The 21926-nt window shown below is 36.8% G+C and overlaps 1 protein-coding gene across 3 annotated transcripts in view; it reads left to right on the top strand.

Annotated features, from left to right (window-relative positions):
• EFEMP1 (EGF containing fibulin extracellular matrix protein 1) overlaps positions 1–21562 on the top strand; it is a 57768-nt gene extending 36206 nt beyond the window's left edge. For 2 of the 3 annotated variants that reach the window (XM_003830849.5, XM_003830848.5), the window contains 7 exons: positions 6432–6554; positions 10302–10421; positions 11422–11541; positions 13110–13229; positions 17054–17177; positions 17262–17457; positions 20936–21562. In XM_003830849.5, the coding sequence (XP_003830897.3) occupies positions 6432–6554; positions 10302–10421; positions 11422–11541; positions 13110–13229; positions 17054–17177; positions 17262–17457; positions 20936–21097 (965 nt within the window). In that variant the 3' untranslated portion in view covers positions 21098–21562. The remainder of the gene's footprint in view (positions 1–6431; positions 6555–10301; positions 10422–11421; positions 11542–13109; positions 13230–17053; positions 17178–17261; positions 17458–20935) is intronic. The other variant, XM_055107914.2, reaches the window with a different exon arrangement.
• Positions 21563–21926: the final 364 nt, after the last annotated feature.

A 21926-nucleotide genomic window follows, 5' to 3' on the forward strand; every position in this document is an offset into this window, starting at 1 on the left:
AGAGGTAAAGCCTTTGTTTCTTTGCTCTTCCTCTGTTTCAGCCTATGACCCATTGGTTCATCTGGTTTATGTGTAGTACAGATGAGTCACAGATTGGTCGTTCACATGCATTAGTTGGTTTTCTTCCCCCATGTTCATGAACTGTATGCCTAACCTCATCCAATCATCTGGCAAATGAACACTGTTGTCCACAGAGGAAGCTACGTGAGGGGGGTCCATTTGCAATGCAAATCCGTCATCATTGCTAGAAAAGCAATTCGAAGTAGCATGATTTTTTTCCTATGAGAACAGCATATTGTAAAGTTCTGATAGAACACAATGCAATGCCAAGGGCTTCTAGGACACTTGATTTCGCCACTCTCTAAAACAAAGAAATGAACTATCAGGGAGGCTGATAATTTGTTGATTTTGGTGATATTTTTGTTTATCATTTAAAGCACACCAAATTGTTAACAATCTGTTTTGCCAGAACTGATAAGAATCTAGAACTATAAATCTACTGCTGGCCATCGATTAAGACAGTTCTCTCTTGTTACTTAATATTAGTATTTATTTTCTCCACTAGAACTGCTTAGCTTGAGTGAATTCTAGCTGATAATTTCAGAAGGGTGAAAAGCTAACTAGAACTGGGCATTTGGCCCAGATAAATCTGATTCCAGTACTATGAAAGAAACAGCAAGGGAACTAGAAAGTCTTTGACAAAAAAAATGTTGATAATTGGCTAAAAACTGGGGAGGGAAACAGAAAACTTGGAGAGCTATGAATGTTATTCTAAGTAGAAGAAAGATGCAAGGGAGGAATCAAGATGCTGTGACATTAACAACCCTATCTTTAAGGCTAAAAAAAATTAAAAACACCTATAATTTCACTTAAAACTACTCTCCAGAACTCATAGGAAATAAGTCTTCCTCAGGACCTAAATTGCAGAAACAAAATGGAAATCTGGGGTTTGAATCTCTGCTCTGTGTGACCCTGGGCAAGTTCCCTCAACTGAGTCTACATTTCAGTGACATCCTTTTTTTTCTTCATCTGTAAACTGTGGATGAAGTAACTACCTCTTCCACAGGGCTATTAGGATTAAATAAGAAGCTTTGTAATTCTGCCTTCCCAATCAAATAATAGATCTTTTTATATTGCTAAGAATTTACCTATTTTTATACCAATTAATTTTAGAATGTTACCAAGTTTGTATATGAATCTGTATAAAATATTATACACTTTTTTCTAAATCAGATTTCAATCTACATAATTTATCATATTAATTACTCAGGTTATCATTATCAATAGCAAATACTGGATGAGTAAAACAGTAGTAAACTTCAGTGCCCTCAGGTCTTGCTGAAGTAATTCTTACCTTCCAGGATTATATTGAAAAACAAAATACTCCAAATACCTCTAAGACCTTCACTCAGTGAGTCCCTTTTATTTAAAAAGTTTCAGAGAGTAAGTAAAAAGAGTACTTTGGTAGGAACTAGTTTATCACCCTGTCCCTAGAAAGGATTGGGAGCAATCATTTTGAGCAGGTGGGTATCTAAATCATTAAGAATGTTGGGAGGAAGGAGGCCAATGGTAAAGAAGCTCCTCCTTCTAACAAACATGAATCCTTTACCTTGACCATTTTTCTACTTTACTCCATTTATGAGATTAAATCAGTTTGATTGAGGAAGCTAGGTATAATAAGGTTTTAAATCCATACAGATCAAGAAGTATCACCAACTTGAATTTAACCACTATCTTTTCTTTAACCACAAGAGTTCACAGGATAGCACCATTAAATAATATTTGCAAAGCATGCACAGTGCCCCACACAGAACTAGTAAAGATACGGTTATTTTACTCCAGGGGTTTACAGTCTGGAAACAAAAAAAGTATATTGTGAAGAATCTGAATACTTTTAAAAATCTGTGTGTTATTGTTGAGGATAGACTCTATTTCAGAGATGGAGAAACAAAGAGAAAAAATTGATACCATGACCCTAGATCACACAGGGAGTGACAGATTCAAAATAATTTCAGTCTTCTTTGTCCTATTACTAGTGCATTCTCATCACTAGTCTACAGTGGCTTATTCAAAAGTAGTTCTAAATTATTTCTTAAACCAAAAGCAGCACAAATTATAAAAGTCTAAATGGTACTCAACACCATTCAAGGTGCAGATAATTTTTGCCCATGAAAACATGCTAAAGGGACTCCATGTTGTGGTAAGTTATCAAATTATGGAAAGAACATTGCAGAGATTAAAATGTTGCATAAGAGAGAGAAAGCAGCATGAGTCAGGGGTTTGGGAAATATGAGTCAGACTGAAGGGAAGGAGCCAAAAACATAGAGAATGAGGGCCTAAGCAGGGACTTAATGGACACCACAGAGATGTGGACAAAGTTGTCTCCATTAACTTTGAGAGAAAATCAAATGTGCAGTTCCCTAGACATGGGGGTCGGTGTGACAAAGAGGCTAGAAGAGCTGAGCAAAGATTAGCCTGTGTTATTTAAAGCAACTAACGGTGCCAAAGTCAGCAAGAGAGGGACCTACAATAGTATAAATCACTAGGAGGGAGCACGTGGGCACATTTTTGAAAAATGAGGGAATCACCAAATATTGCCATTAGCTATTGTTAATGTATTAGAATGACGAAATGTGTTGTGATATTTTAGGAAGCACTATCTATTATTTTGTTCTTTGGTAATGTTAACATTAGGCTCTGTCTACATAGTTCAGAGAGACTCCTTATGTTGTTCAATCCAGACTCTCTAATCCTGCCTTTAAGGCCTTGAATTTTGTTCACGACAGATCTAGCATTTCATGATCCTCTTCAACCAGGCACTGCACCAGGCTCCTCACACAGAGCCCCGGCAGCTGTGCTGACTCCATCTGTCTGCCATTCTTCTCATGGAAACCAGTTTTGTCTTATCAGCATTTTCTAATGTGAGCTGCTTTCTGCCTAGAAACAGCTTCCTTTTCCTGGCAACCCACGTATCTCGTCTTCTTCAAAATGCAGTGGAGAACCCACCTCTTCTGGCGAATCTGCTTTATACCTCATAGCCTCTGCACTCCTGGACTCACTTGCTCAACATCATTTTTCTTTTACTAACATCTTACTGATTTTGCTGTGTTTCTCAGATATACCTGTTACTCTGCTTCATACATTTTTAGCTCCATTAGGTAAAACACTGATCCTACTTTTCCTGAAACTTTAGGTACCAATTCTCAGCAAATGGTAATAACTCATTTATCCATTTATTGCACAAATATTTATTGAAAATCCACCATGTTTCATGCACTATCCTAGGCACTGGGAATACAGGGGGGAAAATAAGACATAGATCCCCCATCCCCACCCAAAGAGCTTGGGTCCAGGTCCCAGGAAATTTATTAACTGACTGCCTGAAAAACCAAGTGAGCTTAACTGTCAAGGATAAATTATAATCATGCAAAAACAACAAAAAATTTCTCCCCATAGTAATTTGTCCTAGATTATCAGGAAAATCATGGCTGACCTGAGTAGTTTCCCTTATAAATAAAGCATGGCTTTTGCTAATGCAGATATTCTCCCATACAAATGTAGGAAACAGATTTTTCTTACACACCATGGAGATACCTACAAAAGGCTGTGTTTGCACTATGGGAAGTCAGGAGCAAGTAGAGGGCAGTGGACTGTCATCAACACTCCTGGGAGAGCCAGCTTTTCCAGAGCATCTGCACAGGGATGGGTATTCTGCTTTGAGTTTCTGACATCATTGTCCATTTTAGTAAATTTTGTATCATAGTGAGCTTTCTGGTATTTATGACAAATGGAAATGCATAGAAGTAGAAAAGCCAAACATAACGGAATTTAACAATGTATAATAATTTTATATGACTTTGCATAGATGTGTAAATAAGTAATTCCAGGATCTTAAAGTATAATTTTCAAAATAATATTGTGTTATTTAAATAAACTAATAAATTGACATTAACGTAATTGAAAATAGGTCAAAGAAATTCAGTCTGTTTATAGCCTTTAGCATTAGATAAACCACCAACAGCAAAGGAGACGATAAATATTCTAAACCACAGCCAGAGAAGCCATAAATGGAAATGTAGTCAGTAGCTGCCTCCTGGTCACAGAGGTCACTTTTTTGACAATTTTATGAGTCCCGGTAAGTAAAATGTGTAATCACCAGTCAGTCCTAGGTGAGGCAAGTCTTGTTGCAGCTTTGTTTGGGTTTTGGTGGAGAAAGGGAAGGAAAGTAGTGGCAGTGAGCACAGTGGTATTTGTTTTTTGTTGTTGTTTGTTTTTATTAATTTAACTCACCTAATATTTTTATTAAATAACCCACTCAGAAGGTAAACAGACCTCATTCTTAAGAAGGAGTAGCACAGGTTTTTGTGTTTAAAATCTACTTAATGATACATTAATTCCACTGGAAATGTTAGCCTATTTATCAGACACTAAGAAATGAGCAACAAGAAAGTAGGAAGGAAGTCATAGGGCATCAGTTGTAGGAATGCAGCGGGGTGGAGGCAGTTTGCAGATAGATGTCAAAAAGAAAAGCCTCAGTCACTGCTGAGGCCTCCCTTAGAAAATGCAGCAGCCAGCCCAGGGCCTTGATCTGCTGCCAGAGGAAACTTGCCACATCTGAATCTAACATTGCCGTATCTCTCAGGACTGTTATCACTGCAAATGCTGGCAAATGTTCTTGACATAAAACAATAGATACTCTGCTGTCATTTCTGCATTAACGAGCCATAAAGCTCTGAAGAAACCCCAGTAGAAAGGTTTTCATCAAGTGCATCTGAGAAAATAATAAAAGACACAAAAACAGCAGATAATTTCAAAGCAGGATTGTTGCACCATCGCATAGTACCTAAAAAGGACAGTTTGTAATCACTGACTTGAAAATAATACTAGTAGTAATTATAATAAATTTCAAAACAAAACAAAATAACAAAAACCTTAGCCAAAACTTTAAAACCAAGTTCAAAGAATTACGTAAGTGGATGCTTTATAGATTATTATCCAATAAATAGCCATACATCACTCAAGTATTTTTCATCTCCCCTCCCTCTTTCTTATCGAAAGAATCTCTCTTATCGTTTCCACACCCAGCTAAGTGAAGCTGATTTCTGAGGACAACCCTTTTACAATCTCAACTTCATATATTATTATACTGCATAGTGTAAATGCGCAGTCCTCCTTGAAAATACAGAAAAGTGAAAGGCAAACCAACCTCAGGGTCTACTCTCAGAGATTCTTAGAGGGAAGACAGAAATTGGGTGAATTTTTTATTATTGATTCTTTCCCTACTTTTTCTTCCAACATACTACCATGAGTCTGCCACAGTGATGATCTAAGACCCCTGAAATCTGCCTCAGGGGTCTTAAATCATCACTGTGGTAGACCCAGGGTAGTATTTTGGTTTTTATACAAAAATTGTCATCTAGGAATCACAAGTTTTATGATATTGTTAATGAAGCTTAGAGTGGTTGTTGAAGAATGATGAAATTATATGATCCTTTTTTGGGTACTACTTAACTTCATGATATAGGAGAGCCGAATGAATATAAAAGTGATACAGATAAGGCAAAATTAGATTTTACTTATAAATTACTGTAAATATGAATGTACACACACAAATTTATATCACCTTTTGATCTGAAAGAAATTTCTTATAACTAGTTCATTATGCTATCACTGAGCATTTTTTACTTTTCTAGAACTGTAACCCGCATACTCATTAAGGCACATTTAGTAAATTATTCCAAGAAGTACACTGCTTTGAGAAAATATGGATTTTTAAACTACACAGGCTAGAGGAATATGATCAAATTGAATCCTTTGCATTCTGAAATTTGCAATGAAAGATTTATACATACATGTTGCCCTGCTGTTTGCAAAAACAAACAGCTACAGGGAACGTATAATATTAAAGGTTGATTACACCCAGTTATTGGTTAGATTTTTAGAAATTTGTCAATGGAAATTATCTCAAATACAATATATTGGATGGAAAAGCAAGTATCATACAATCTATTAAAATTTTTAACATACAAAACAATACCATATGTTCTAATGGATGCATCCCTGTCTAACAAAAGTACAAAAACATCTCAGGGAAGGATTCATTCCTACCGAGACAGTGGTAGCTGATGGGTCAAGGGATGAGGATGGTGTGAGGCTTTAGCTGTATCTGAAATGTTTCTTAACAAAACAAAATGAGCCAAGACCAACATGACAAAATGTTAGCATTTGTTAAATCTGAGCAGTACTCACTGGTATTTGCAAAATTATTTTCTGAACACTTGAAATAATTTATAATTTTAAACATTTCCAATGTAAGAACATTATAAACTTTTAAGAATAAAGTAAAAATTTAGCTTAAGAAGTGGCAAAAGGGAGGAAATATCAACATCTTCACAACTGACAATTCTTTCTGTGTTGCGTGTCTCTGACAGACATAGACGAGTGCACTGCAGGGACGCACAACTGTAGAGCAGACCAAGTGTGCATCAATTTACGGGGATCCTTTGCATGTCAGTGCCCTCCTGGATATCAGAAGCGAGGGGAGCAGTGCGTAGGTAAGTACCATAGTGCAGTGAGCACGGTCCTGTCTTGAGTACCTTAACTGTTTCAACCTCAAGCATTCCAATCAAAGCATTCATGTTTCTTTGGAGAGTGGTAGCCAATAATTCGTTATTCTTTTATAGACTACCAATCCATTTTCCACAATAACAAGAAACAACCTTAAAGGTTGAGCTATTCTGGATAACAAAGTGTTGGTTAAATGTTAGACGAAGCAAGAGCAGAAATTTGGGGTATGAATGGGACAATAAAAACAACCACAAAAAAATTTAAATTTGCTGTTTTGGGGGCCATCGCGCTAACACACTGGTACTGTGGGCTTCATTCACCATTCACTGCTGCAGAGCATAGCATAGCACAGCACATAGAGCAAATGGTGGAGATGCATTCCAAGCACCAACCCCAGCTCACTTTGAGACTTTGAGCAAGTTACTTAAATCCTGTGCCTCACTATGTTCACTTGTACTGTGGAGATGATACTAGGCCCTACCTCCAGAGCTCATGTAGGGAATGCTTAGAATAGTGCCTGTCCCTGTCCAGTAAAGCTGTTTGCTATCATTGTATTCTGAGTCAACAGATGGGTATTAAAGGCTCTTTATACTGCAAGCCTTTGTAGGGTACCATGAGTACAAAGCCAAGTTCAGCATGTGCCTCTGCTGGAGGGCCTAAGAGCGTGAGCTCCCTGACAGCAAGACCAGGTCATCTTGTGTCACTGTGGTCTCCCCAGTCCCTGAAGTGTGCCCACCATGTGATGGAGGCTCTATGCGTGTGTTTTGAGTGAATGGAAGATCAAAGTATGAGGAAGCCAACTGGCAGATAGTGAAGTAAAATACAGTACTCTGGGCTCAATCATGAGGCCCAGCACTAGGCATGAAACTCTGACTGTCCATTTATTTACATACCCCCTCTTACCACAGATCAGTGAAAAAGCCTTATTTCCTCTTAGGAACAGAGGGTGAGGATGTGGGGACAGACAACCAGCGTCAGTTTTCGCCTGAGAATGTGAGCTGTTGATGTTCACATGTCAACACTGAGTTCCATGTGGGCCCCAGCCCAGTTCTGTCTGCCATAGGGCTGTGCCTAGATGCTGGGGTTAGTGCCCAGCCTCTGAGGAAGGCCCAGGGTTTGCTATAAATGAAGCTGTGATTTAAAAGAAGAGTGTGTAGAAAACTCCAGAGATAACAAAGTTTGGCCATTGTATTAGACAGGAAAATAAATATTTGAGGGCATAAAAAGTACAGAAAAAAGAACTAATCCAACTTAGTGTGGGGTGAATCAAAGATAATGGAACATACGGTCACAGCCCTTTTAATGTGGTAGGAGGAAATATTCCTAAACTCAGATCTAATCATGTGTCTTCCCCTCCTGCTTCCCTCACTGAGAGAATCAAGTCTACATTCCTCGACAGAGCATGAAAGGTCTTGCTCAATCTGATCATTGTCCAGTTCTGTTGCATAAACACCTCTCCCCCACCACAAAATATTACACCCCAGCTTTATTCCACCAGTTCCCCACACACATCACACAGTGTTACTTACACTTTGGTGCCTCTATACAAGCTCTTTACACAACAAAAACATTCCCTCCTGGCAAATTCTTATTTCACTGTCAAATCCTAGCTTAGGATCACTTCCTCTGGGAAGCCTGCTATGATTTACCCAAATATAATTAGTTGCTCCTCCCCTGTGCCAGTACTTCTCAAATTATGATGAAGGATACTTTTTTGTAAATTTCCAATCTACGGCAGACCAATACTTCTGTAAAGCACAATAAAAATAATGTTGCGCTAATGTCAAATTGCTATTTCTAAACATGTACTCTCAGTTTCTGGATTTATTCATTGCAGACTGGTCCAAATAGCCCATGAACCAGCAGCAGTCAGCAGGCCACACTTCAAGTAGCATGGTGCTCCCTGGGTCCCATACACTCCTTTCTATTGTTGATCTTCTCATTCCATGGAATAATTTGTTTCATGCCTGTCTTTCATACCAGACAAGGCAGAACACATGTATACTGATTATCATTATAAACTTGGGGTGCCAAACACAGTACCAGCAAATAAGAATGGTTCAATGAATGTTTATTAGTTAAGAAGACATGCATCACGTATTCACCAAATAGTTATTGAGGGCTTACTGTGTAACAAGCATTGTTCTAGGCACTGGGATAGTAGTAAACAAATTTTACAAATTCATAGCCCTGGTGGAGCTATTAGAAAGTATAATACCATTCATACAAATTAGCTATCAATACTAGCACCTGATGATAGTACTGAGGACTAGGAAGCACCTATGCTAAAATTGCTCTTAATTAGTGTGAAGTTTCGATTTATTCGAATAATGTTTATTGAACACCTACTACTATGCCAGGCCCTATTCCAGATCTAACAATGAACAGACAAAAAACCCTCTACCTCCACCTCAAGGGGAGAATGCCATGCACTATAGTGAGGGAACACACAAGAAGCAAATAAACACATAACACAATGTCGAGTACTGTTAAGGACTACAAAGAAGTCTAAAGCAAGGTAAGGGAATAGATAGGGCAGAAGAACCTATTTGATATTGGTGGGAAAGGTGGCCACCCTGAGGAGGTGACATTTGAATGGACACCTGAACCAAAGTAAGGGGAAAAGCCATGTGAATATCTTCTTACTATTTATTTCAGTATTCAAGTTAAATCAAATATATCTTGCAGCTTATTAGCTCCCATTTATGTTTACTTGCTTGGTGCCAGTAACTTTGCCTACATTATGTCTTGTAACCCTCCCAATAATTCTACTTACAGAAGAGGAAATGCAACCTCGAGAGGTTAAGACCAAGCTAGTAATTGCCAGAACAAAGATTCAGACTCAGGTTATCCTGAGGCCACTTGAGCACACTACTTAATTTTAGTTATTAAAGTACCAAAAGAGCCCAGCATAAAGGTTTGTTTTGTTTTGTTTTGTTTTACCACAAGGCAGTGTCACTATATAGCATTACATTGTATATGCATAATGGTTGTTTTAAATTACACATGCCATGTTGAAGTTGTCACAAAGTGTAGAATCATGAATTAATGAAATTTTATTATGCTTCTAAGATGTTAGTCCCACTTAGCAAGTTCTTAGTTGAGCATTTTATAGTTGAAAATATTTATATGAGAAGGACACAGGCTGGAACACTTCATCAAAGTGTCAAAAGAGCACTCTCAAGAGGTAACTTATTTAGCATCCAATTCTTCCACAGTGTTCTTTTATTTGATACACAAAAACGTCCTAAGATACACATGGCAAGCCTTGCTATCCACATCTTATAGAAGAAAAACCAAGATACTGAAGGCGTAAGTGACTTAGCCAAGGTCACCAGTTGAGCACAGCCCACAACTCTTTCTTCTTTGTTTTGTGCTGCACCATGCACTTCAGTAGTTCTTTTTTACTTCTGTAATTATATATAAGCTTTTAGCTCCCCAAACTGACATCTTATATATATATGCAATAGTCTCAATTATTTTGTTTTCTTTAAATCTCAATCCACCCACCAAGTTTATTTACCACTGAATGGCATGAACATTGAGTCTTTGTTCTTAACTTCTTAACTCAGAATACAAAGTATATTTAAAATACATATACCCTAATTTTAACAAAATAGGAAATTATTACTTCTAAAAAGAGATTTTCTCTACATAGGTTTTCTAGATAATGCTTTTCAGAGAATGCTAATTCAATAATTTGGTTCTCTTTGTGTGTGTGCCTGATAACCTAGACATAGATGAATGTACCATCCCTCCATATTGCCACCAAAGATGCGTGAATACACCAGGCTCATTTTATTGCCAGTGCAGTCCTGGGTTTCAATTGGCAGCAAACAACTATACCTGCGTAGGTAAGCCTTTTGAGAACTTGCTGATTTCTGTCTTCACAAAAGGAAACCCCATGCCATGTTGCAGTATTTCCAGTTTTCTATGTTCTTGAGTAAATAGTTTCCATTGACTTCCCTTCAGCAATCATAAAGCTTAAAAGATAATAACCAATCTGTGTCTTAAAACACATCAAGATGTGAACAGAAAACTTTTTAACTTTGGTTTTAGTTCTCCTCTGTGGATAGATCAACAAATTTAAACTACAAATCAATTGATATACATACGCCAGTCAATCAGCAGTGTGTGATATAATGCTGAAAGTGCCAAAGGGGTTACTACAAGTTCAAGTATATAAACTTTCCACTGAAAGTGCATCTGATTTTTACATGCCTCTTCTCCCCTTTCAGAATGCAATGTCACGGCACACAATTAAAAGATTGGCATGACATGGAAAAAATCTAGTGTAGGAAAAATGCCTTTTCACAATATTTTCAGTGCTTTAGAGCATTGCAAAACTCCGTATGGGTCTCAAAGGCTTATGTTATAATTGTAATGGAATTTAACAGAACCCATTTAAAAAGTAATAAATAGCACAGATAAATCTTCAGTACAGCATGCTGAGAGACCATATCAGTATAAGTGTCTTATATCAATTATTTATAGAATTGGCATTTTGTATCTGAACAACAAAAGAAAATCGATACTGGAATGTATATTTATTAGAAGCATTAAATTCCTTTGGAAAGATTCATCAAACATCAAACTAACTGTCATTCCTAGAAAAAATATTTTGGTATTTCCAAAAGAAGTATATGACAGACGTTTGAAGTTGTTCCAACAAATATGAAACCTAAATGGATGTTCTCCAGTGAGCTTCTGCAGGGCAAATAATTCAGCTAGGGAATTACTCACTTGTCAGCAGATGACGTAGGTACAAAAGAGTAAGGATATGTTTAAAGTCTATATATATATGTGTGTGTATATATATACATATACATATATATATATAAAACTTTTTTTCAGATATAAATGAATGTGATGCCAGCAATCAATGTGCTCAGCAGTGCTACAACATTCTTGGTTCATTCATCTGTCAGTGCAATCAAGGATATGAGCTAAGCAGTGACAGGCTCAACTGTGAAGGTAAAACTCTTCCCAGATAGTATGGAATAAAGTCCAATTCCTGTGACTGCTGTTGTTTTATCTGATTATGTACCCGTTTATGAAAACAAATGCTTACCCATGGGAATTCTGTTCTAAAATCCAGTTAATGTAGTTCAGTTGTTACATTGCCTTTTTAGTGTGTTGCCAAGAAAAAGGAAAAGAAATAAAAATAACTGAAATATTAGGTGCAGGCTGGCTCTAATAATTAGAAAGGGTGCTCTAGCATGTTGCGTCTCAGTGTGTTATCCAGTGACCAGGTATGTCAGCACCTCCTGGGAGCTTATGAGAAATGCAGAATCTCAGGCTGCAACCCAGACCTCCTGAGTCTGAATCTACATTCAACAAAAACTGCAGGTGACTGGTGTGCACATTTAAGTTTCAGAATAGCCAAGTGCATGTCAAAACATTAAAATAAAAATCAGGAGATCTGGTTTCTGGTTCTATTCCTGCTACTGTGTGACTTGGGCACATTTCTTGAGTTGCCTGGGTTTCACTTTCCACATGAACAAGAGGAGGGCCATTTAACTAGATTCATGACCTTCAGGGTCCATTGCATGTGCACATTTCGTTATATAATTCAAAAGGCATTAGACATCCTGAGGGGGATGCCACAGACACTTGATGTCCCTGACCTCCTCACGTTTCACTCAGCTTTACACAAAGCTCAAACCCCACCGAGAGAGGCCTCACATCATGCCATTACACTCAAAACTGAAAGAGGCTACCTCAGGACAGCTGCCTCTGCCCTTCTGAGTAAACTGTAGGGACATCACTATTCAGAAATGCAAAGCATTCTTCCCCTGAAAGCCAGATCCTGCCAAGCTGTCATTCTGGAAGCTTGCACAGGTTAGGGGACTTGGCATTCAAAGCTCAAATGAACTTGGCTTCAAAGTCACCCAATTTCTGAGAAGACAAACATGAACTCTGCATCCTGGATGGGTCTGCAGAGTCCAAAATGAAGGCCGTCAACCACAAGCCAATTCATTCAGTAGTGTAGTTAGGTCCAGGATTAGCCAAATTGTCAGCAATGATTCAGTAAAAGTCATGATAAGAAAAAATTTTGTGCTATGAAGTCATAGAGGGAAATAAGCTGATATTGTTAGAATTTGCCTTTTAGCTGCTTATAAAGTTTTGTATTTCTATTTCAGAATTTGCAATATTTTTACTCTCTTTAGCTCACCTCAAAAGTGTATTACTTCCTCTGGACTGTTGAGCAGAACAAAAAAATATATATATATATGTGTGTGTGTGTGTGTGTGTGTGTGTGTGTGTGTGTGTGTATATATGAAACCCAGGCAACTTAAGAAATGTGCTCAAGTCACACAGTAGCAGGAATAGGACAAGAAGCCAGATCTCTTTATATATATATATAGATAGATATAATTTTTCCTCCTTAAAATATAAATAATTTTAATTATATATAATTATTTTAATATAGATATTTTAAATCTTACTCTATATATATATATATATATATATATATATATCCAAAGTAGTGGTGCACAAACTTTTCAACTCTGTGTCCTTTCTCTTGTCTAATTCAACAGACATTGATGAATGCAGAACCTCAAGCTACCTGTGTCAATATCAATGTGTCAATGAACCTGGGAAATTCTCATGTATGTGCCCCCAGGGATACCAAGTGGTGAGAAGTAGAACATGTCAAGGTAAGTTTATTTTTTTTTTCATATGTTAGGTATTTAGTTTTAACCAGGAAAGAGACAAGAGGAAGTTATAGGATTCTCCTATAGACTTTCATTTTTCCCACTTTCAATATACAATTTAAGCTCTTTTTTCCCCTGTTCATCATAAAATATATACATCTCATAAAGAGGTGATTCTATGCTAATGCCGACATTTTTCGTCCTTAAAAGATAAATAATTTTAATAAAATATTGATATGTATTCTATGCAACCTACATAATCTCTTTGAGATACATCTTCAAATCATCCACTGGAAAAGATTCAGTTATTAAAATGTTTCACCTGTGAGTTTGAGTTTAGAGCATAAGCTCAATATGTGAGTTAAACATACCTCCATCCAGTCTTAGCTCTCTAAAACACAAGGATTATAAATTGCGTAAGAATGTAGGTGTGAGAAAAGTCAGCCTAATATGTTGTAAAATATACTTGAATATTTTAGAGAAAACTACTAGCCCCAAAATAGCTAATGACCTTGGGTCCAGTTTCAAAATAAACATTCAGATGATCTTCACACCTATACGTAAGTGGAAGAGGCAGCTCCCCACAATGGTATGATTTCAGAGTTTCTCAGGAAGATCTAAAAAAAAAAAAGACCCTACCTCCAATGTTGCATGTAGTTGAAAATTTTCTTAACAGGGAAAGGACTGTCAGATAAAACCAAAAACGAAGAAAATCCTGGAAAAGCTAGTACAAACACTTAAATTTACACAAAGCAACAAAAGAATGAAAAAATGACCAAACTTGACAGAAAACCTGTTTGAATCCCAGCTCCACTATATTCGGTCTGCACAATCTTGAACAAATTATCAAACTACTCTGAGCCTCAGCTTCCTCATTTGGAAAAGGGAGTTGTGGGAATTTAGTGGAATAACATACATAAAAATAATTTGTAAACTATAAAGCTTGTACAGGTCAAGGTGTTTTTATGAAATTTACTTACCAATGTAAGTGACCAGTAGTACATCTTCTGTAGAGAGTCCTTTTTAATCAGATTTGGAGTGAAGGCACACAAGGACAATAAAGATCCTGTTAAGAAAAGAAAGATCAAGGAAAGGAGACACTGGGGATTCTCAGTCTATATCATGATTTTACAGGAAAATATTAACTTAGAGGAAATCCATTACCTGGGATTTTATAATAGGCACACAATTTTTCGACTAGACTCCAACCACTGAGTATGAGCATAATCAGAATGTAGTTCATTGCACAATGAACATCTTTATAACCCTTTCCAGGTTACTAGAGACTTTATAAATGTTAATTATGGGAAAACATTGCATTCCAATGATTTTACTTACTGAACCCTAATTGAGACTTTCAACATGCATATTACATGCAAGAAAATGTTAGCTAGTGGAATGTCTTAACAAATTTCTCTGGAGTCCTTCAAACAAATATCTATGTGTTTCTGATCAAAAATTGATTTGATGCTCAGCAAAAGACAGAAGCAGATTAATGCACGGTGGGATCCGACCTGCCTAGCCTATCTATCTGGAAACATTTATATCTATTGTAATTAAAGGTGGAAAATGCACCAAAATTGCAAGTGGGGGATTCCTAAATGTTATATGTTGAAGATATGCAGCTTCAGAATGTTTGGTTAAGCCAAAACACTTTTTGTGAAAAAGACTTAGCATTCTTCTAAAGTATAAAGCAATTGCTTTCTCCTACGGAAATCATTCCTTCTGAGCCTTGTCCACAGGAATAAAATGAAATTGAAAGTTTTGGGTTCTTAACTTTCTCTAAAAGACTTATTTTGTGGATGAAATAACTGTTCTCATTTCACAGGCCTATACAAATGAAAACTGTGTGTGTGTGTGTGTGTGTGTGTGTGTGTGTGTGTGTGGAGAGAGAGACAGAGAGACAAAAGAATACACATACACATAGACACACACTCATCAAATATTTTGAGAGTATTAATTTCTGAAAAATCTTCCAGAATGATTAAGGTGATGATTATGCTAGGCTGTACATTAATGGAAGTAATAAATGAAATTATAAGGTTGTCTTTTGCTTCTGTTGGACTCCATATAACAAATAAGTATTAGTTTTACCTGTACCTAAACAGCATCTTTATTTTTCAAAAAAGTGGAAAATACTGAAAGGATAAGTCAATTGTGATTTCATTTGAAGAATCTAAGTTTTCTTTCTTCAGCCATAGCCAGCCCAAGAAGACACTTTTTGTAACTGTCTCTTGGAGACTACCTAGCTTTCCCAGTCTGTTCTTGAGTTCCAGATAACTTTAGCCAGTTTGGAAGCTAAAATACTTTTTTTTTCCTCCAAAGTCAAGGCATGAATTATTTAGAGTATATGAACTTGAATGAGCCACTAAACCCTTCTTTGTTTTTCATCCATATCAAGTGGAAATATCTTTCTCACCTACCTCCACACAGTTTGTGTGAAGAGCAACTTAGTTCAATTTAATATTTCTTAAAAGCCAGATGCTCTATTGCATTAATGCTAGGTGATGAAAGGATTAAAAGATGGGTACAATAACCCTTGCCCTCAAGGAGTTTACAAGCTAATAGAAGGGTTAAGCTAGACATGCAGATTGCAATAATGCAAAGCAGAAAGCAATAAAGGCCCTTAAAAAAGAACACCGGGTATGAGAATTCAAAAGAGATCATATCCCAGCACCTAGCCCATGCTTGGCTTACAGCAAGGATTCAGTAAATTACTTATGGAATGAGTAAATTCATGAATAAAAATATCTCATTGTGGAGAAGGAATGATTCAGAAAAAGTTTACATTGAATAAAATATAAATCACTATTCAAATGTAAAGGGAGACAGACATAGAGATGTAGATATTAATTTTATTTTTATTGTTGTTGTTGTTGTTATAAATGTAATGGCTCTCTAGTAAAACTGTTCTCTCAGATGTCATCTGGAGGCTTCTGATTCCCAAATTTAAAGTCAATCTTTGTCCAGCCTGAGGTAAACACAACCCTTCTTCCCAGGATTCTCTCTCCCTCTGACTTCTTTGGCATTGCCTTTTCCTGGGTTGTCTCCCTGCACTGACAGCCTCTTCCTTAACTTCCTCTTTTTCCTTACAGTCCTAAAATTGCTATGCTCTATGAGGTGGAACACTTCATAGTTTCACTTCTTGTGCTGTGCTTCCTCTGGACAGTATAATCCACTCCCAGCATGCTTCAGCTTACTGAAACCACATTTCTAGCCTTTTCCTTTCTCCCAAGTTCCTGAAAGAGATGATAAGCTGCCCTCCATAGTTTATGCTTCCTGATTTCTCAGCTTGGAAAGCCTTCCCTGCCCCAGCCATGAAAACTCCATCTAACCACCACCCTTCAAGGCCACGTTGAGATGCCTCTTCCTTCCTTCAGCCTTCCCTAATCCCCCTGGCAAAATTACCCAACTCTGCTCCACATGCCCCAGTATACTTATCTATCTCTTACTTAATTCCATTTTACTTTCTAAGTAACCATATACACATTCCCTCAATTATAATGTCCCTGAGGACAAGAACTGGTGTTTAACTTTTACATAGGCAGAGTCAGTGGTTAACATTGGGGTTTGAATTCAACAGATGAACAATAGGTGCTTGATAAAATATCATGAAATGACACCTATTAATCTGCCTAGAATGTCTCAGCTCTGTCTGTCCTGAATTCAATACAATGAACACCCAGTCTTGTGTCTAAAAGCAGGTTGAACACAGTCCAGATGCTCTCACACCTCCTTCCTTGCAAACAGAATCTGCCAGTTATATGATTTAATTAGATCAGTTCATTAGTTTAGTTAGTAAACTCTTTGACCCTACATCTCTACAGATATAAATGAGTGTGAGACCACAAATGAATGCCGGGAGGATGAAATGTGTTGGAATTATCATGGCGGCTTCCGTTGTTATCCACGAAATCCTTGTCAAGATCCCTACATTCTAACACCAGAGAAGTAAGAAAAATCAGAACTTTTGAAAGTGAGGATTTTCTGGTCTTACCAAGCCAAACTGCTGAATACTTTTGTTTGTCTCTGCAGCCGATGTGTTTGCCCAGTCTCAAATGCCATGTGCCGAGAACTGCCCCAGTCAATAGTCTACAAATACATGAGCATCCGATCTGATAGGTCTGTGCCATCAGACATCTTCCAGATACAGGCCACAACTATTTATGCCAACACCATCAATACTTTTCGGATTAAATCTGGAAATGAAAATGGAGAGTTCTACCTACGAGTAAGTATCCCGAAGGCAGCCTTAACTATTGAGAAAGATGGGAGTTTGTTGTTGTTGTTGTTGTTGTTGTTGTGTGGTATCCACATGTGGAAGGAAAGCAAACATTTAAAGCGTCTTATGTGTAGGCATTGTGTAAGGCCTTCCAGCTACATTATTTCATTTATTCCTCTTGGTAACACTGCCAGATAGATATTAATATTCATCTCCATTTTTTACAGAGGAGAAAAGTGAGATGCAGAAAGATTAAGTAGCATCCCTGAAATCACTCAAATATTAAGTTTGGCAGACTCTGATAGAGTTGTGTGTGACCACGAAAATACAAGCCTCCCATCCCCCCGCCTCTGCCCCCCCCAACATACCCCCCAAGTAGGTATCACTAATCATTGATGGTTAATTAATTATACATAGACATACATATAATTCAAACCCAAAATAATTCCTGGAGCTCCTAAAGAGTTTTTCAGACATCATGAATTCATCATTGTTACATTCACAAGACAGTTTGTGTTCACACCGAAACTAAAACCTGTAAGTATGTGAGAAGTGACCCCACCTCCCCGCACAGTATATGGCAGTAGTTGTACCATTCTTGCCAACTTCTGGGCTGGCAGTATGGAGTCATCTCGCTATCTTTCATTGCCTGTGTGAAATCTACTTTCTGAATTCTGCCATTTCCCTCTTCACACTGTCTCCTGGGTTATCTTTGCTTCCTCACATCCCTATCTCTCTTCCTATAAACTGGCTCCCGTCACTTCCATGATCCCTTCAGTGGCTTCTGAGCTGGTCTCCCTGACCCCAAAGCCTCAGCCTTCCAGTCTCCCTACAAAATCTCAGCAAGTTCATTTTAGGTTAAAATTTGGACATATTTTAAATACGGCTCACCACTTCATGTGAAAATGATGGCACCCTACCAAGCAGTTTGCAGAGTTACGGTAACTGTTCCATGCTAATGATGTTATTCATCCAGTTACAATTTTCTCAAAACTCCTTTGGGCACTCTTTATTTTTAATCAAATTTCAAAGCCAATATTTCATTTTGAGAATATGAATTAAATTGGGAAATTCATCCTTGTGGTACAGTTTACAGATTTTTAATGTTTACCCATTTATCCTGTTTTTTGATATATTAATTTCCCATATAGCTCCAGAGTTATGTGATATTATTTCTTTGCCAGTATATTAGAAAATGATTAATTTCTCATGACCAACTTCTGAAAAGAAAGACCCAATGCAAAATGCAATCTATTACAATTATTTTTTCGAATAAAAAAGAATATAGTTCTTTAACATTTGATATTTTAAATTTGACATATTCTTGATATTTGTAAGAAATTTCCACTGAATGAATTTTACACAATTCAGATACTACCAATTAACTAATTCTAGCCTAAACAAATAACATTATTTTTAAATAACAAAATCTTTAAAAATAATTTTCTATTTTGAACTTTTAGCCATAATGTAAGAAAATAAAATTTTCTAGCAGAATAATCAAAGAGTGAAACAAAGTTCCAACATGTTTTTTCTTTGCAATTAAACATGGCACTTTTACAGTTATTTATTATTCATATCAGTGCATTTACCGACTTCATATTTTCAAATCAAAATACAGTGTTTTTCTCCAGTGAAATCCTTATTCTCATGACTGATAGAAAACATTGCCAATTTTGATAGTTCCAGAGTTAATGTTAAATTATTTGAAAGAAAATTATTTAAAATAATAAAAATAGACATTTCAAGACTATTTCTTATCACATAATTCAAAAAGTACTTGGATCAAATCCTACAGAGTTTCTCCACTAAAATTCTACTTGTGCAGAGGGCATTGAAACACATGAAAATCAACAGCAGGTTAGTTAGGTTAATTAATTAGGTTAATTAAGCACCTACTACATGCTCAGCTCTATGCTAGGTGTCATGAGGAATTAAAAGGACATGTAATGCACATTTTCTGATTTCAAGGAGCTTTAAATATTATTGTGTAGAAAAAGTTAACATCTATGAAAATAGAAGTGGGGCAATTTTGTGCTTAATTCCATGGTCCAGATACATCAAAAAATCAATGTGGGCTGTCAAAGAAGGTTTCTTGATAGTCATGAGTCAGCCTGATTCTTGAAAGGATATGTGGAATATAAAATTTTATTTATATTCCTTTTGAGAAAATACTGAGAAAACCATCTTCCCTGGAAAAGAGAACGTATTGTAAAGAAAGTACATGAAATTGAAGGTTGAATATCCAACATCCCCCACACTGCCCCAGTGTCTCTGCTCCCTTACTGAGCCTTACTATTATTCTTCATAGCCCTATCACTACCTAGTCTAGTATTCACTGAACTATGTCATCCACTAGAATATGAGCATAATGAGAGCAGAGACTACACCTGTCAGTTCACTATTCTATCCTCAGCACATAGAATGGTACCTGGCACATACCAGATGCTAAAATAAAATTTAAATGAATAAATTAATTCAATCAACACCTTCAAGGTGTTATTATTACCTACAACTATTGTTTACAAGAGGTATGCACCGTGGAAGATCCTGGAGACACGACAATGAATAAAGCCAAGCCAGTTCCTGCCCCCGTGGAGCTTGTAGTCAAGACATTGAACAAGTGATCAGAAAGATGCTGACTGCTGCAGCAGAGGGTTGCAAGCTGCTCATGAGTATATAACAAGTAGCCCTAACCAAAGCATTCTCTCCCTTGGTTTAATGTCCACCCATTGAGGTGACTGCTAAATCCTAATCCATGACTCTATCCCTTGGCATTCAAACTCACACGTCCACTTACCTGCCTCTCCAACCTCATCTCCCTCCACTCACAAGAGCCCATCACATTATTCATCAAAATGAAACTGCACCCAGTTCTTCTGAACATATTACTTTACAAAACTTTCATTTATGCCTGGTGACTCTCATCAGGCATTCAAAAGCTTTCCCTCAGTGCTTCAGGGCTCTTCCTTTTCTTCCCTTTATACATACACCTTTATGTATCTTCATACGTACCCTGCATAACCTCATATATCTTAGCATTTACCATATTCTGTTGAAAAACTGTTTCCATTTCTCTTTACTTACTAGAATGTAAACAGATGCACAATGTTGAGAAAATGAAAAGTGACAGCTTTGTTTACAAGTTTAGAAATTATCAGATTCTCACTTAAGCTCTAGTCTCTGTAAAGTCCACAACTACTCAATAAAAGTGAAGAAAAATGTTAACAGAGAGGGAGGAATCAAAAACAAAGAACTATTTAAAAAAAAAAAAAAAAGCAAGTCCTTGAAACTTGGAGCTAATGACTGTATTAGACAAGGGATAAGAGCCAAGAAGAGTTGAAACCAAGAAGGGACCAAGTAGTGGCTCTTTTATACCACCTTCAAAATTCTCCCCCTAATTCTTATAGGAGGCATACTAACAAAGCATAGAAACTCCAATCCAAGAAAATTATTCTCTTCCTTTCTCTATTTTCTTTTATTTTAGCAAACAAGTCCTGTAAGTGCAATGCTTGTGCTCGTGAAGTCATTATCAGGACCAAGAGAACATATCGTGGACCTGGAGATGCTGACAGTCAGCAGTATAGGGACCTTCCGCACAAGCTCTGTGTTAAGATTGACAATAATAGTGGGGCCATTTTCATTTTAGTCTTTTCTAAGAGTCAACCACAGGCATTTAAGTCAGCCAAAGAATATTGTTACCTTAAAGCACTATTTTATTTATAGATATATCTAGTGCATCTACATCTCTATACTGTACACTCACCCATAATTCAAACAATTACACCATGGTATAAAGTGGGCATTTAATATGTAAAGATTCAAAGTTTGTCTTTATTACTATATGTAAATTAGACATTAATCCACTAAACTGGTCTTCTTCAAGAGAGCTAAGTATACACTATCTGGTGAAACTTGGATTCTTTCCTATAAAAGTGGGACCAAGCAATGATGATCTTCTGTGGTGCTTAAGGAAACTTACTAGAGCTCCACTAACAGTCTCATAAGGAGGCAGCCATCATAACCATTGAATAGCATGCAAGGGTAAGAATGAGTTTTTAACTGCTTTGTAAGAAAATGGAAAAGGTCAATAAAGATATATTTCTTTAGAAAATGGGGATCTGCCATATTTGTGTTGGTTTTTATTTTCATATCCAGCCTAAAGGTGGTTGTTTATTATATAGTAATAAATCATTGCTGTACAATATGCTGGTTTCTGTAGGGTATTTTTAATTTTGTCAGAAATTTTAGATTGTGAATATTTTGTAAAAAACAGTAAGCAAAATTTTCCAGAATTCCCAAAATGAACCAGATATCCCCTAGAAAATTATACTATTGAGAAATCTATGGGGAGGATATGAGAAAATAAATTCCTTCTAAACCACATTGGAACTGACCTGAAGAAGCAAACTCGGAAAATATAATAACATCCCTGAATTCAGGACTTCCACAGGATGCAGAACAAAATGGATAAAAGG

The sequence above is a fragment of the Pan paniscus genome, chromosome 12, assembly GCF_029289425.2.
Source record: "Pan paniscus chromosome 12, NHGRI_mPanPan1-v2.0_pri, whole genome shotgun sequence".
NCBI classification, from domain to species: domain Eukaryota; kingdom Metazoa; phylum Chordata; class Mammalia; order Primates; family Hominidae; genus Pan; species Pan paniscus.